The sequence below is a fragment of the Pelecanus crispus genome, chromosome 6 (assembly GCF_030463565.1).
Source record: "Pelecanus crispus isolate bPelCri1 chromosome 6, bPelCri1.pri, whole genome shotgun sequence".
Taxonomy (NCBI): Eukaryota; Metazoa; Chordata; class Aves; order Pelecaniformes; family Pelecanidae; genus Pelecanus; species Pelecanus crispus.
In genome coordinates, this window is record NC_134648.1 from 7701181 (window position 1) to 7716769 (window position 15589).

Sequence of the window (15589 nt, forward strand, 5' to 3'; positions counted from 1 at the left end):
AGAAAGAAAATAACCCAATAAAAGCATGTTGCCATACAGTTAACTAAGTGCTGTCTTTAAGCCTGAAGTTCAACAATGTGAAGTGGAACATCACCATTCTTTTTCAGTTGCCTCTTTTTTTTATTATTTTTTTGTCAGTAGTTGGATTGCTATTGCAAACACCTTCACAACATACAAAAAACAAATTTGATTTTAATCCAGAATAAGATAATGATTTTTTTTTTCTTTTTCAATCTGATGGGAGTTTAAAAGTAAAAGAGAAACAGTAAAACTATGACAACAGCACCTTGACATTGTTTTAATTCCAACGCTATCAGAAGTTAAAAGCAGTAAACAGATATAATACTAACAGGAATAAAGATACTTACTGTCTAAAATGTAAACGGAATGTTTTGGTTCAATTTATTTTTCTGAAAGAGGACAGTTTATCATCAATTCACAATTGAAGCAGCATGCAATTTTATTCTTTTTTTTTTTTAAACTTTTTGTATTTTCAATTCTTGGCAACGGCGACAAACCACAATGTTATCAAGGAATGTAATGCAGACTTGTTTGCTTGTTTTTCTTTTTTTTTGTGTGTTTTTTTTTTCTTTTTTTTAAACTTGTGCGCAAATGACTTCTGTTCCCCTTCAGGTCATGGATATGTTCAATAAATAGATTGTGGAACCACTGTACTGTATAAACTTCAGTTATACATGCAGTCCATAAAATTATTTTTTACTGAATAATTTACCCTGTTATGTATATATACAAATAGATAATTTTGTCTCAATATAATCTATACAACACAAATCCACTATCTTCCCCTTTTAATGGTTAATGTACATACACAGGAAGTGTCTATCCTTATAAAGCGCCAGCCAACTCTCTTTTTGTTATCCATGGTGAGAGCTCTCACGTAAGACTGGGTAGTTCGGCACTGGGAGTTCCAGTGCCTCTTGTCTATGCCCCTGCAGCCCTCCTTTGTGTACCCCTTGGGGTTGCATTTGGTCTCATAGAAGTATTGCTTCAGTTGGCCTTTGGGTACTGGGACTTTTTCCAGGACTGTGACAGTCGCCCCGGACATGTCCACTGCAGTCTTTTTCTCTGCTGCCGTCACCCACTCGCTCGTGCTGTCACATACGCTCAGTTCCCCGCGGCGAGCTGGGTCAGAGTGGCGCCGGACCCTCATGGACATGTTTGCAGCATCCAAGTAGTTTTTGTACTCCTCGAGCAGAAAGAGCAGTGGGGGTTCCAAAGGCACTTGACTGCTTAGCATGACTCGGGATGTGTACAAGTCTGCATCCTTGTTTTCCTCGCTGGGCTGGATGTCCTGGTCCTCATCTAGAAGCTCCTCTATGACATGTTCAAAAGTGTCCGCCAGTGATGTCAGTCCTCTTGAACCAGTATTGGGCCCATTTAGGCTCTCAAGAGTCCCATGGGTCCGAAGACCTGGGTAAGCCAAGCTGCCTTGTCCTCTTACACTAGCTTCTTTCATCGGGGCAGCTTTCATGCAACTGAAGTATGAGATAACCATAGTAAGGAAAAGGATGGTCATCACTCTTCTCACTTGGTGGAACTGTTAAAAGACATGAACAAGGGGGGGGGGGGGTTGGGGAGAGAAAAAAAAAGATATTTAATTTACAAGGGACAGAGTAATAAAAATTCACCTGAGTTGTCATGAGACATTATGCATTTTCTGCAGAGATCTGCTGCATGCAGCCGCAACTCATTACTGGTGATAAAGCATACTCTCGTACAAGGGTGTTCTTTGATTTAGAGTTTCAGATAAAGCATATGCCAAAGCTCAGGCAACACTGATACCAGCAAGTCAGAGTTCTTACGTGCCAAAGTCTTTCTATAGTAAGTATTAGATTAGATACTATGCAAGCTCCTTATTTATTGCCTGATTATACCTATTTCAAGTAACAGCAAAAGCAGAACTGGTATTTAGCAATGCGACATTTCAGCAGTAAAAGGCTGCTTCGCAAGCGTGAAAGGCAAGACTTCCATTTCAAGTGCAAATACAAATATTTGATTTTTAAGATCTATCTACGCCAAAAATATTTCATCGTTCTATCCACAAGAAACTGAACAGCACCAGGATAAATCGCATTTGTATTTTGAAAGCAACCTTCAAAACACAGGAAGAGGCCATACAAATTCTGAGGTCTCAGCAGGTCAGTTCCTCATCTAAAAGTAGAAGGTACGTATGCATAAACATAGAACAAAAAACGGTCCAGCATTTGAGCTGGAAAGATTGCTTGCATGATGTGAATGCCATGGAAGGGACTTGCTGCATTGCAGAGCTGATAAAGAGCCATACTGAAACGCGGTACCGTACTTCCCCAGATCCCCATACCACCTGCTCTCAAGCGGGCAAAGCACCTATTTAAACCCAGTTAAAGCTCAGAGCTCAGCATGAAAACCAGAAGCACAACCAGCCCTACTGCCATCTTAAAACAGAGCAGTTCGCCTGTTTCTCTCACGTTCTGCCCCAAGTTCTGGCACATGTAATGGGCCACGCTTTGAGGCTTACGTGTACGATTGGCTCTGTCCTCACTGAGCACGGAGAGGTGGCACCAGGAAAGAGTGCCAGGAAGGAAACTCCTCACTGGCCTTGGAATCAGCACGACTCACTCCTACCAGCACTCCCAACAGCCTGGGCTTGTGTAACTGCTCCTTCCCAACTGCCTTACTAAGTCTCCGTAGATTGTGTGTTCCTCAGGGTAGAAATTGTTTCCTCCTCAAGTGCAGAGTACACACTTCAGGTACTATTACAGCAAGAACCCCCAAATCCTGCAGTGACAGAGCTATGCTTTCTGTCTGATCCCAAGTGCTACTACAACATCCATCACATCCAGTTGTTATTTTTCCTCCTTCCGATCCCTGCTCTCACCAGTTCTGCTTGCTAGAAAGCAATGGCATTGTTCACATTTTTGAAGAAGCAGCTAATGCTTGTTTCAGAGCTTTTGAAGTTCATTCGGAAGTACCTCATACTTGGCAGCGCTCATTGGAGTAAATGCTATTTCTGTTTGCCAACAGGGTGCTATGTAAAAAGCCTTACTTCATCTCCTGCAAATATGCTGTGGGAAACTAGTACTCTTAAGACTTGAACATGGAAAGACAATCTATCATAAAACATACAAAGAAAGTGAAATATGTACTAGAAAGGCAGTGCCCAAAATGTAGGTCTCAAAGTTTACTTAATGAAGTCGGTGGGGGTGGGGGTGGTGTTTGGGTTTGTGTCCATGCCCCTCTCACCCCCAGCACCCCCCCCCAAGATTTTGGCTAAGAATCTTCTCTACCCCAGCACAACTCTTCCTTCATCCCTCCATCTCTCTTCCTGTTTAAAAGTGTTATTGTGGCATAGATTTATTAAGTTTAAACAAACCTGACATCTGTGACTCAGAGGAACACAGTGTTTGCTCTAACCATGCAGAACATTAATATTTTGCAGATTTTTTTCATCCTAGGATTTTTAAAACATTCTACAGGGAGTAATAACAGATTTCTTCCTCAAAGGGGAGGAAGAGAGACACTACAGAGATGATTTACAACACAAGGAAGGTTATCAGTCTTCCTTTATCAAACAAGGAGAGACAAGACAAGAGGGAGAAGGGGTGGTTCAGCTAGCATACAAATGTAGAGCCAGTGGAACAGGCAACAAAAATAATAATATTCATACACTCCCTCTTCTGAGAATTGTTTTATATAAAACTTAAAAGGAAAAAAAACCCCAAACACCCACATCACACTTCGTGACCACCAGAGCAGTGAACAGAACACAGATCTTCCGGCTCCTAATCAAGTTCCTGTTATTTTTATTAGAGTAGTGCCCAGAGGTCCCAGCCAATATCTTGACTTTGGAGGACAGACTCTGTCTGAGCACGTAGTACCTCAACAGGCCTTCCAGTGTAAAAGAGAGAGGACACAACACCAGAGGCACCACGACAAGCACAAAAGAGAGAAGCAGCAGCTTGCACTCATCAGTTAAGTGCACCACTTGGAGGCTGAACATTTGCTTTGATTAGTTAGGTAGGTGACCAAAGGACAGAAGGATTCCTGGACCAGGCCACATCCTTCACTATTGTCATTGGGCCGTTTACTTCTTATGGTAGCAATGAACTTGGGAGGGATGTCAAATGAATAGAATGGTGGCTGTGCAACTTCATTTCCATGGCCATTCTTCTTGCAAGGAAGACGACAGAGGACAGAGAGGCGCAGAGAAGCCTCACCAACTGACTTCAATAAGCCCTCAGCATCCTCCACCAATGGCTGGTTGGTCACCAGATCTAACAGTACTTTATATCTTACATCAAATTATTCCTTCCTGAATCAATTTTGCCTTCCATTTAGGAAGGAAACTGCTGTCAAGCTTGATCAATTTACATCCAATCTGATGACATATGACCGCCACTATTATCTGGAGTAGCAAGAAACAATGTACAACTAGGCTCTGAAAACCAGCAACTTTAAGACAGCCACTATCCACATAACATACTGGTAATACACAAGGAAATGTGTTCCCTTAAAAGCCACCCCTCTTCCTCCCTTTTTAACAGAAGGAGAGTATGTCCAAGTAAGCTTTAGCAGCACAGACACATAGAAAATTGCTAGCAAGCAAACACAGATCAAACATCTACTTCTTTGTAAATGAGTCCCAGACTAAGCTGAACTGTGCAAGCAGGATGTGAAAAGATTCTTTTCTCTATCTTGACAGTGACTTGAGCAATCTACACAGTCCTTGTCTTTGGCAGCCAAATGGTATCAAGTGATTTAATATGAGGAAGTAATATTTTAACACCTAGGAAATCTCTTCATTTTAGAGGCCATAGCAATTTCTAGTAACAGCTGCTCAAAATCTCCTAGTTTATCATGCTGTAGCAGAATAAGATGTAAATTTCCCTCCATGGATAGAAACACACAACCTTTCAGCTACTATTGAACTGACTCATGAATGCATGGTTCATCTCTTTCTTAGTGAGGCAGGACTAATATCCCAACGCAGCACCAAAAAGGTCATTGGAAACACTTTGGATGGCAGCTTCCAGTCCTTTTCCTCTGCTCCCCAACTATCAAACCTTCATTATATTGCAAAGATTAAAGATACTGCCTGTCCTGTTACAATAAGTGCCTTGTAAACCCCAAACACTAACAGATTACGTACACCCTTCCGATTACAAGGAAGTCACCATGCCACCCCGCACAGAAGTGGAACTGGGGTGGGAACACGGGAGAAAGCTGTTATTTTCCTGGTTTCCCAGCATGCTACTACTGAGCAAGGTACTGCCCCTTTCCGTGCTGGGCTCATCCACCACTACGAGGCCTTGCATGGAGATGTCCCAGGACTTCTGCATACACCCACACCTGATGCTACTCTAGTAGACTGAGCAACTATTTCCCACAGAGGCTCACCAGTGCTGAGTATTTCTTAACTGGAGCAACCTGGCTGACACCACGTGTTCTGAGGGCATCAATACAACTGAATGCCAGACAAAACAGAGTAGCCATGGCCACTTTTAGTCAGGCATGCAGCTAGAAAAATACAAAATAAAATCACTGATGATACAGCCTCAGTCTGTAGTCCTATCATGCATCCAATCCCTTCCTTCTCAGCTGTAGGAGGTTCAGGTCTCTACTCCCCACCTTCCAGCAATGACAACTAAAGGCTGCAGCTTTTGGACTCCTCCTGTTCAGCTACGTAACTAGGCATAAAAGATCAAAGACTGCTCTAGGAGAGGAAATCTTCATTCAATTGCTGCCCCATAGACTGTTGTATACACCTACTAACTTGTAGAAAATAGATAGAAGCTATTTAAAACAGACGTATGCTAGCCTCCTCAAGACCTAGCCTTAAGCTACTCCCCCAGGTCACACAAGACATCTCTGATGAAATAACATTTGAGACTGGTTTCCTGAACGACATCCATTCTCATCACTGCAAGAACATCCCTCCTTCTCTCATGTAGCATAGCAAAGCTGAAGCAATGAAAACAGGTCACCCACCATGGACCAGATCTCAGGAAGACGTGACCTAGTTTGTACTTCAATAAAGTCCATACAATTACAGCTAGAATAAGGGCACGTAATTGTGGCAGTCGTCTCTACTAATGGGATGGAGGCTCGTTAAATGAAGGTCATGTCAATTATCTACCACTAGTTTACATATGCAGTCAATTACCTAGCTGTACTATTTATTTCAGTATTTGTATTTAATGAGGATTCAGCAGTTAATTGTTTTATTTCATTATTTTTAGTTATTTTAAGCAAAAATCTAGCAGCTTAACAGGTTGTATTTCCAGCAGAGAGACCTGAGGAACAGCTGTGAACATGTACTTGCTTTTCTGCATCCTGATATGTGCAATGAAAGTTGAAATAACTTTCAGTAGTGAATAGATTCATAATGCTTTAATCTCCAGAAAGGAGCGTGCGGTGGAAGATAAAATTAGCAGCAAGAAGACATTCATTTTCTGCATGCCATTTTCTAAGACCTTTATACAAAAGTTCAATTTACTAAATACTACTGAATGGCACAGGCACAAGCTCCTGCTCTACGCATCATTACCGGAGTGTGTGAACAGATACCAAAATGGGATGCATGTCAGCACATGATTTGCAAAGACTAAATGTACTGAGAACAAATAGTATTAACCTTTAACACATGCATAACTGGATGTCTGACGCACTCTGGTTACCCTTGCGGCTATTTATGCAAACTGTATAATTACTTTTTATTACTGAAAATAAAGCGCCCTCCCCCCAATACATACACATGCACACCCACACGCAATTTGTATTCTTGTAAGTTGGTTCTTCATGTCAGGAAGAAGAAACCCATTTTATTTTTATTCTCATGTTGGTTTTCCCTGAGGTAATAAAATCTACTTAGCCATAATGCCAGAGACGGCAGGGACGAAGAACCATTTTGAAGACTAAGATAAAAAGCAAGCAAATTTACAAGTAGTTTGTAAACTACAACTTTTAACACAAGAAATTTGCTTTCATCTTATGTTGCTAAATATTGCCTATGGTACGACTTCGGAGAGCAAAGAAACTCCAGCAATGCCTTCATTGGCTCTGGAGAAGTATGCATCTGTTTAAAGCACTACAAGGAGTTTTCATGGGGTTCCAAGGTTTTATCGGACTCTCTCCCCAATGCATACAAAAATCACAACTTCTCCTGTCAACCAGAGGTGGGAAAGAACTCAAAGAAAATAATGGCAAAATAATAATGCCATGACATTACACCCCGATCTTTCACAGAACTATGCATCAGAGTTTCCTACAAACTTTCATCATACCTTTCCAGACACCCAAACAGCCTTGCAAAGGGCACACTTGCTTCAAAGCTCTGAGAAAGAGAATTCAGCTGCTCTAATGGGCACAGACCAGACAGTCTCCTCATTACAAGCATGCTTATACTTAAATTGGCCACGTGCAGGACTACGAGGAGTTCCCAGTCGGATTTCTGTCGGATGGATCTCAGACCCATTCTGCCCATACCAGCAAACAGACAGGATGAGTTTTGGCGGTATGCGCAAGTGAAGGAATAGCAGGCCAGACTCACAGATGGTATCAGAGCTTTCAGAGAGACAACACCCATGGAAGAGAGCAGATGTGCACTATTGTTATACTTTCACAATGGGAACTGATTGTTGAGCCAGTGACACACATACTGCCTTTCCAGCTGTTTGTACAGCATCCCACACACGGGGCACTCAAACTGCATGGGGATTTGTGAGCCCTACTGTAAACAAAGAAACTCAGCTCCAAAAGGGTACTTGTGTGCGTGCCACTATACATATCAAACACAATATGCTTTACCACGACACTTTTTGCCAAGATTTAGTGTTGAAATACCAAGGTATGCAGTGAAAGTCCCTCTCAAATAAAAGCGCTACCCGCAGGTTTGTTGTTGCTCATCAGGAGTATCACAGGTAAGGTAACATGCTGTACTCCTACTGCCATGCCAGAAATACTGTACAGTAAGGGCATGACTTCCAAGCCTAAAATCTAAGCATTAGCAAATTCCAATTTCAAAATTGACTTCAGGCTTAGAAAACTGCATTAATCTGTTTTAGAGTATTTGTCAAGATACAGTCATAACATTACTGCGTTCGTTCAAAAGTAACATGCAACTTCTGTGAAAGGAAAGTTCACCTATAGAATTGGCTACCTAAACCCCCCCACAAAACAAGAAAAACAACCACAAAACCATTCCATGAAAAGAACTGCTCCGTGCCAAGATACTATCTGGTTCCTCCATGGGAGCAGATAATTACAGTTCTCCGAAATCATTTGCTTCGATAGCCACTAGAGCTTTATATAATGCTAATTCAACCTGTGCGCAGAACGTTAGGGCAGAACCTCAGACCTTTGAACAGCATCTGTGGTTTGTCTTCATTTCACTACGGCTCTTTGGTACGAAATACTGTGCTGAATTGTCACAGGACTAAGCTATTCTGCCAAGTGCACACATGAAGCTCCCACTGAAGTCAAGGATAATTGGCACCCGAGAGCAGGAACAGAACGGAGCACGTTGCATGCAAACTAGCGTGAGTTGGATCCCTTGTACTGTGACATGTGTCCAGCAGCCCTGGAACAACCCAGAAGCTGCTGTACCAGTCGAGCTTGGATCTTACGAGTGCCTATAAACTATTGAACAGCATGTAAAACATCCCACGCATCCATTGGTTCTGCCGCAAGTGGCAAACTTCCTAGGACCTATAGAACATTATGCACTCAACAGGAACATAAGTGAAGCTTAGCCAAGGAAAATTAATGGTTAAAAAGCATAGGCATCAGATGGAGCCGTTACCCGTGGTTTGGGCAGGCAGTGCTTTCTCTAGGGAAGGGAGGAGAGCAAGGGCTATACCCATTTGTTGCAAGACTCTTACCTTTCCTGAGACCCTGACTCTGTGTGGCATTGCTGTAAGAGAATACCTTGCTTTTAGCCATAGTCAGTCCTTGAAACGAAGCAGATCAGTACGTTGTGATGTGCATGAACCAGAAACTGGAAATGCCTGTTGTCAGAGCCCTGACAGGTATTAACAATATACCTGCATTTGCCAGTGGTGTTATCAGTCATCTTTTGGCTGCCTGCCCTCATGTGCAAATTTCCCTCACCACATGCTCAGTCCAGTTGTTAGCACGGCATCTCCATGGAAATACTTTCCATAGAGGGGCAAGGCATAAAAGCTTAACACTGAGGTACCACAGCAGCTTTTGGGAGTATTCAAGTCCAAAGCTACACGGGAACAACCAGACTAGTAGCAGAAGTTTGTAAGTTTGCAGAGCCACCTACATTAATGGAATAATGAAGAATTTGTATCTAACAAGGATGCACTCATTAGGAATCTAGCCCACCTCACTGGGCAACCAGTCCTACATGTGTCCTGCTGTGACAACAGCTTTATCTTTGGAGATAACACTGTTGAAAAATTATGTTAATATGTTAACGTAATTGTACTGAAAACACTTGGCAAGAAGTGCTCTTTCACCACTGACATTTTACTATGACAATACAGCGCACCACAGATTTCAAAGCATTATAGTTTTCAGGGTTTTTTTCCACCTTCTAAGTGGTTTCATGTTGAAACAAGATTTGCAATTGCTATGCCGGGGTCTCTATCCCTAATCTATCTTAAAAATTTGGTGGGCAACTTCAACCGGATTCAATAGAGGGATACAAGTTTCACAGACAACACTGTTTCCATGGTCACATATTGTAACTGGCACGCAGGTAGCTGAGACCCACCCAAATAAGCCCACCTTCCCCCCCCCTTAGTCAGGCAAACACGAGTGTATGGGCTTACCCACTTACAACACTGTGTATTGTTGCTTTCATTTCCCAAGCTCCACAGAGGAAAAAGGGTTTGGAACTACTAGAAGGGGTGAGGAGATACATCTGGCAAAGATGCAAATGTCTGAAAACAAGCTTCATTAGTTGTACTGCTCAAGATACAAGTGTTTAACAGAACATAAAGAAAAAGAAAACACTGCAGCCTTGCAGGAAAACCTAATTTATCAGGCTCCTGCATTCTCCTAGTTGTATAATGGTGCAATTTCATTTACAGATGAGTATTACACTGATTCCTGTGAATTACATGGACACTGGGTCCTTCCCCTCCCCAATTAAAAATGCAGTTTACCCAGTTCATGATTTTTCACACTTGCCACCAGATAGAACTATAGATTGTGGCATCATGGGAAATCATTTTCACAAAAACTGTTGAGGTTCATTGAAGCAGTATGTTCCAGTGGACCCAATTCTGGTGGACACAGTCACTGGCTGGTGTAAACCCATAGTGCTCTGTTCATAGATTTATACCAGCTGTGAAGGTGGCCCAGTACTTACACAGTCATAAAAATCAGATGGGGCCAACACCTAAACTATAGCTAATAGCTGTATCAGAACAAAATGTGACAGGTTTCAGCAAAACAGCTTCCTCACACTCAGGACTCCTGAGGGATACATGCATATTTGTTAATAATTACACTTTAAAGAGGAAGGGAAAAGGCTTTCTAGGTGTGCAGACTAGCTCCTCCCTTCCCCCACATATAAGCACATAAATAGCCCAGACATGCCTATAAACAGAAGTATGCAAAATCCAGCCCAACACCACCTAACTTTCCTCCACTCTGCACTTGGGTGTCTTGTTTCACATGCTCACACTCCTGCTGAAGAAAGTGGCTTTGCTGCCAGTGTACTGTTCTCACTGTAAGAGCCCTTAAGCTCCAAAGGGTAGGTTTGTATATGGGATTTCAATCATTAAATAAACACTTCTCTAGAAAAACTTCAATACCTGTCCCTTCATATAAGCAGATCCTACTGCCCTGCAGGGAAGGAGAGCCTCTCTTCAGATAGCTGGGGGTGGGGGGAGGAAAGAGGAAGTTAAAGCGAGAAACATTAAATTACCCAATTAGTCTGTTGAAAACAGCTAAGTGTGCTCCCTCTCCCAAATCTCTGCACAACATGATAGATTATCTAGAAGTCACCATCCTATTCAAAATCAAAAGCAGAGCTGTCTTATCAGAGATAATTAGTAGTTCTAAAGAGGAAAAAAAACACTTAGAAGTTGCAAGAGCAAAGAAAGCCGGTACTTATGCTGCTGTGACTCTCCACTTGTACAACATTTCTTGGAGAACACACTACCAAAGCTTCCAAAGTGCTCTGCAACCATTGAATCTCAACATACTTAGGTGAGGAAGAACCGCATCAGAAATCCTATTTTCCTTCTGGGTAGGCTGAAGCCCATACAGACATTTAAGCAACTTAACCCCAGACTGCACAGCAAGTTGCTGCTGAACCAGAGAAGAGGGGAGCCCCTGCTCCCAATCCCTCGCTTCAGCCACACTACACAAAGCTTAACCATATGTATCATTCACATATTTTGCAAATCTCTCTATGGTAACTTAGATGTCTAACCCAGAAAGAGGCAGGGCAGCTGATTAAAACCTTAGGGGTATTATTTTGAATACATATGCTAGCTCACTTCCATCTGTGTCGTTAATTAGTTTCTGACTGTAGGTTAAATGTAGGGCATGTTGTCACGAGCCTAAGGTGGGGTGGCAGGACCTCCTGCTATTGCCATATGGCTTTTTGTTTCTTCCTTCATTCTTCAGCTTTTAGCCTCATGCTTCTAATTTGTGGGCTCAACCATTATATAACAGAACAACAAGAAAAGCAAAACTAGTGTTAAAATAGAAATATCCTTCACCATTAAAACCTCTAAGAGGTTTGATTTGAAATGCAACACAACTTCCCATCTCACCCAGAGGCTGCTTTTACCCACAGCAAATTTCCTATGAAAGTCAGGAAAGACCTATTCCTATGGAAAACTACTACTGCACAAATAGGTATTTACCAGTCCTATAAACACAAACCAGACAGATTGCCAGGGACCAAAGGTCAGCCTGAATTTGTATAAAAATGGAGAAGAGCAAGGCTATGCTTACTCGTAACATGGATGCTGAGCCCTTACAGGGGATGAAGCCAGTGTAGCAGCACCATCCCCATCAAAACAATGAAAGGAGAAAAGATGACAGATTTGTGGTCATTTTTTTTTCCCAATGCATCTCCACAGATGTATCTTTGTTAAAAATACAAATGGCTCAGGACTGCCCTTGACAAAACTACAGGCCATGTTAAGTATGCCTGAACATGACTAATTACAAGATATTCAGAGTATCACCAGTTCCCCTACAGTCATTTTCTAGTGAGTACAACTTCAATACTAACAGGTCTGGTGGTGCTTTGCAACTGAAGACTTGCTCCGAAGTGTTTAATTTCGGGTAGACATGGAAGTGTCCTGGTTTCGGCTGGGATAGAGTTAATTTTCTTCCTAGTAGCAGGCACAGTGCTGTGTTTTGGATTTAGTAGGAGAAGAATGTTGATAACACGCTGATGTTTTTAGTTGTTGCTGAGTACTGCTTATGCCAGTCAAGGACTTTTCAGCTTCCCATGCTCTGCCAGGGGCACAAGAAACTGGGAGGGGGCACAGCCAGAACAGTTGATCCAAACTGCCCAAAGGGCTATTCCATACCATATGGCGTCATGCTCAGTATAGAAACTGGGGGGGGGTTGGCCAGGGAGCAGCGATCGCTGCTCGGGGACTGTCTGGGTATCGGTCAGCGGGTGGTGAGCAATTGCATTGTGCATCACTTGCTTTGGATATTATTATTATTATCATTATTATACTGTTACTATTATCATTACTATTTTACTTTATTTCAATGATTAAACTGTTCTTATCTCAACCCAGGAGTGTTTCTCACTCTTACTCCTCCGATTCTCTCCCCCATCCCACCGGAGCAGGGGGAGTGAGCGAGCGGCTGCGTGGTGCTGAGCTGCTGGCTGGGGCTAAACCACGACAGGAAGTTACTGTGTTTTCTAGCTCTCATTGCATACCTGTCCTTCTGTTAGCTAGAGGCAGGGGAAATGATTTCTGGTACTTGCAAGCATAAGATTTTACAATTTTCATAACAGTTACAAGAATCAGAGCAAGGAAGAAATATACAACAATATCAATGTTGAACAACACTGATTAAGAACCAGGTGACAAGACTTCATGCTTGAGGATTATGGAATTCAAGTTGTTGCATCTAGGTTTGTCAGACTCAGAGGTAGATTTCTTTGGAAACTTAGACCTCTAAGTAGTTTCTTATTTCTGCTGGGGGTTTTTGTTGTTGTTGTTTTGGGGGTTGTTGGGGTTTTTTGTTGGTTTTGGGGGTGGGTGTTTTGGTTTTGGGGTTTTTTGGGGTTTTTTTGTTTGTTTGGGTTTTTTGTTTGGTTTTTTGTTTTTTTTTTTTTTACAGAGGCATGTGGAATTGACTTACTCATCCTTTTGCAACATCCTTGCTCATCAATGCTCCTGCTACTTTTGCAGTTACAATGGCAGAAAAGTTTTGCACAGGAGATGGCAAAAATTAATCAATAGTGCAAAACAGGGAGAGAAAAGGACTTAAAATGAGTCTTCCAAGGAAAGCAGCTTTGTTTTAAATTCAGGTACAAATCATTAGCTTTTAAGGGGGAAACTAATTTTCAGACATTCTTTTGCTTGTCATTACACAAAATTTGTATTCTGTGAGAAGATTTAAAAAAAAAAAGCACCTGCTTATCCTCTCTTTGCACCATTTTATCGGCTGCAACCTGCAGGCGCCATACCAGTAAGTACCCTGCTGTTGTAATGAGACGTGAAACATCCTTCTTTGCCTCCCATAAAATAAAACAATCCTTCTTCACCAGTCTGCAGGACATTAGCTGCCGACAAAAAAAAAAAAATCATGACATTGACATAAACTGTAATGTTTATATCTGGAAAAGCAAAAATGGAGAACTTCAGATGTGTTTATTTCTAGTTTTGGTTCAACCCATTATAAAGATAAAGGGTGGTCATGATGTTCAGCAGCAAATTCATACTTCACCACAGTTTCCTGGCACAAGTTCTGGTTAAGTTACCCTTGCCAGCTTGAACTTATTAGTAGCTTTGCTTCCCCCTTGGACTCACACTGGCTTTAAGTACAAATTCTATCAAATAGCATTTCTCTCTTGGCATTTATGGCTCAGTCAAACTGGATTATCAACTCAAAAGGAATGTAAATAGCAAGTGAAGATCCAAGTCTTAATGCAGGCAGCCAGCAGGCACAATTATCTAGAAATACTGCAAAACAAGTCCTGTCGCTCATCCCAACAGTGTCCATACACTTCTGTGATACGGTGACAGCTATGACTAAGGGTAGGTTGGTTTACTTACTAATACAGCACTTGAATAAAGTTTAGATTTCATTTCTTTTCATCTCAGTATATCAAGTGCTGAACACTCACCGAGAGCGCCATGGCCAGCATAAAGCAGGGTAAACTAAACCATATGGACACTAAACGCTGCACCAAGCTTAGAAAGTAAATGGCATAACGGACGAAGGAATCCAGAGATCATAACCTTTAATTCCTTCATCTAGACAAAACTGCATTTCTCCAAGAGCTGTTAGGTTTAAAGAAAGCAGTGTTTTCATCATGTTAGATAAGGCACAACATGCGCTAGAACTGGCACAAGATTATGCTTTACTCTCTTTCATAAGATATATACTACAGGATTCTAGGGGGCTGGGGGGGGAGACTCTAGTCCTGTTCTTATTGTTACAGCCTTAACTGCAGCAACGTGCTCCAAGTCTTTCGCATGCTGAGATAATAAAGAGTGTATAACAGTATTTTGCTCAAGACTTCGCCTAGTTTGATCTTTTTCCACACTCCTCCTGCTATGCTACATGCATGCGAAGGACTGCAAGCCTACCTGTAGCCCAGTGCGCGTACTGGAGCAGCAGAGGTTGGATGTGGAACTCCAGCCGAGCCAAGGGTAGTTTGTTGAACACTAGTGTCGTACAATGGCTCTCCTCATACACTCTCGTATGGTATAAAGTCTGCAGTTGCCTCCTGACTTGAGTGGCAAATGCCCCTGTGTCACAGCTCCTCAGTTTCCCCCAGGAAAACTGTTCCCTCAGAAGCTATACATTAAGCGCTTATCCTGATGTACTTTACACTGACAGATTTCAAGTATCTGAAGAAATTATCAAAACCATCACCTGGAAAGATATGCAGTACATGCCATCAACTAGTGGCTTGCACTTTCAAGGCTCTGTGAGATGGAAGTTCTCAGCTCCCACTGAAGTTTAGTTGTGTTGGGCTTCTTATTCCACTGGGCATTTGATAGCCATAAGCTAGCAGTTATTAAAAAAGCCCCCAAAACATACTGTGTAAGAGTCAAACAGAAATAATTGCACATGAGCTTATGAGTTCAGTGGGTAAAAAAGGCACAGCGTTTCTTTTTATAAGCAGTTCCTCACAAATTAAATAGGGAACAGTGCTTATTCTTCTCTTGCAAATGCAGAGAAAGAACCTGCTATAGCCAAAGACTGATGTACAAAACATACAAATCAAGTTCTGAGCTGAAAACAAAACAGGAAGCTATATCCTAAGAACCAAGGGGCAGATATAAAAAGTGTACTCCATGTTGTCAGATTTGAGGTAGCAACAAATATGCACATACCCAGTTTAAATTCGGTACTTGATTTTGAAATTGGGAAAATCCTGGATCTAGTGAAACCACAC

General features: G+C 41.9%; 1 protein-coding gene across 1 annotated transcript; it reads right to left on the bottom strand.

The window, feature by feature from the left end:
* Positions 1-796: 796 nt before the first annotated feature.
* Positions 797-8909, bottom strand: BDNF (brain derived neurotrophic factor). Its single transcript, XM_009483459.2, has 2 exons — positions 8880-8909; positions 797-1558 (listed from the first exon to the last, which is right to left on the bottom strand). The coding sequence occupies exons 1-2, from the start codon at positions 8907-8909 to the stop codon at positions 797-799; spliced, it is 792 nt and encodes a 263-aa protein (XP_009481734.2).
* Between the last annotated feature and the right edge of the window lie 6680 nt (positions 8910-15589).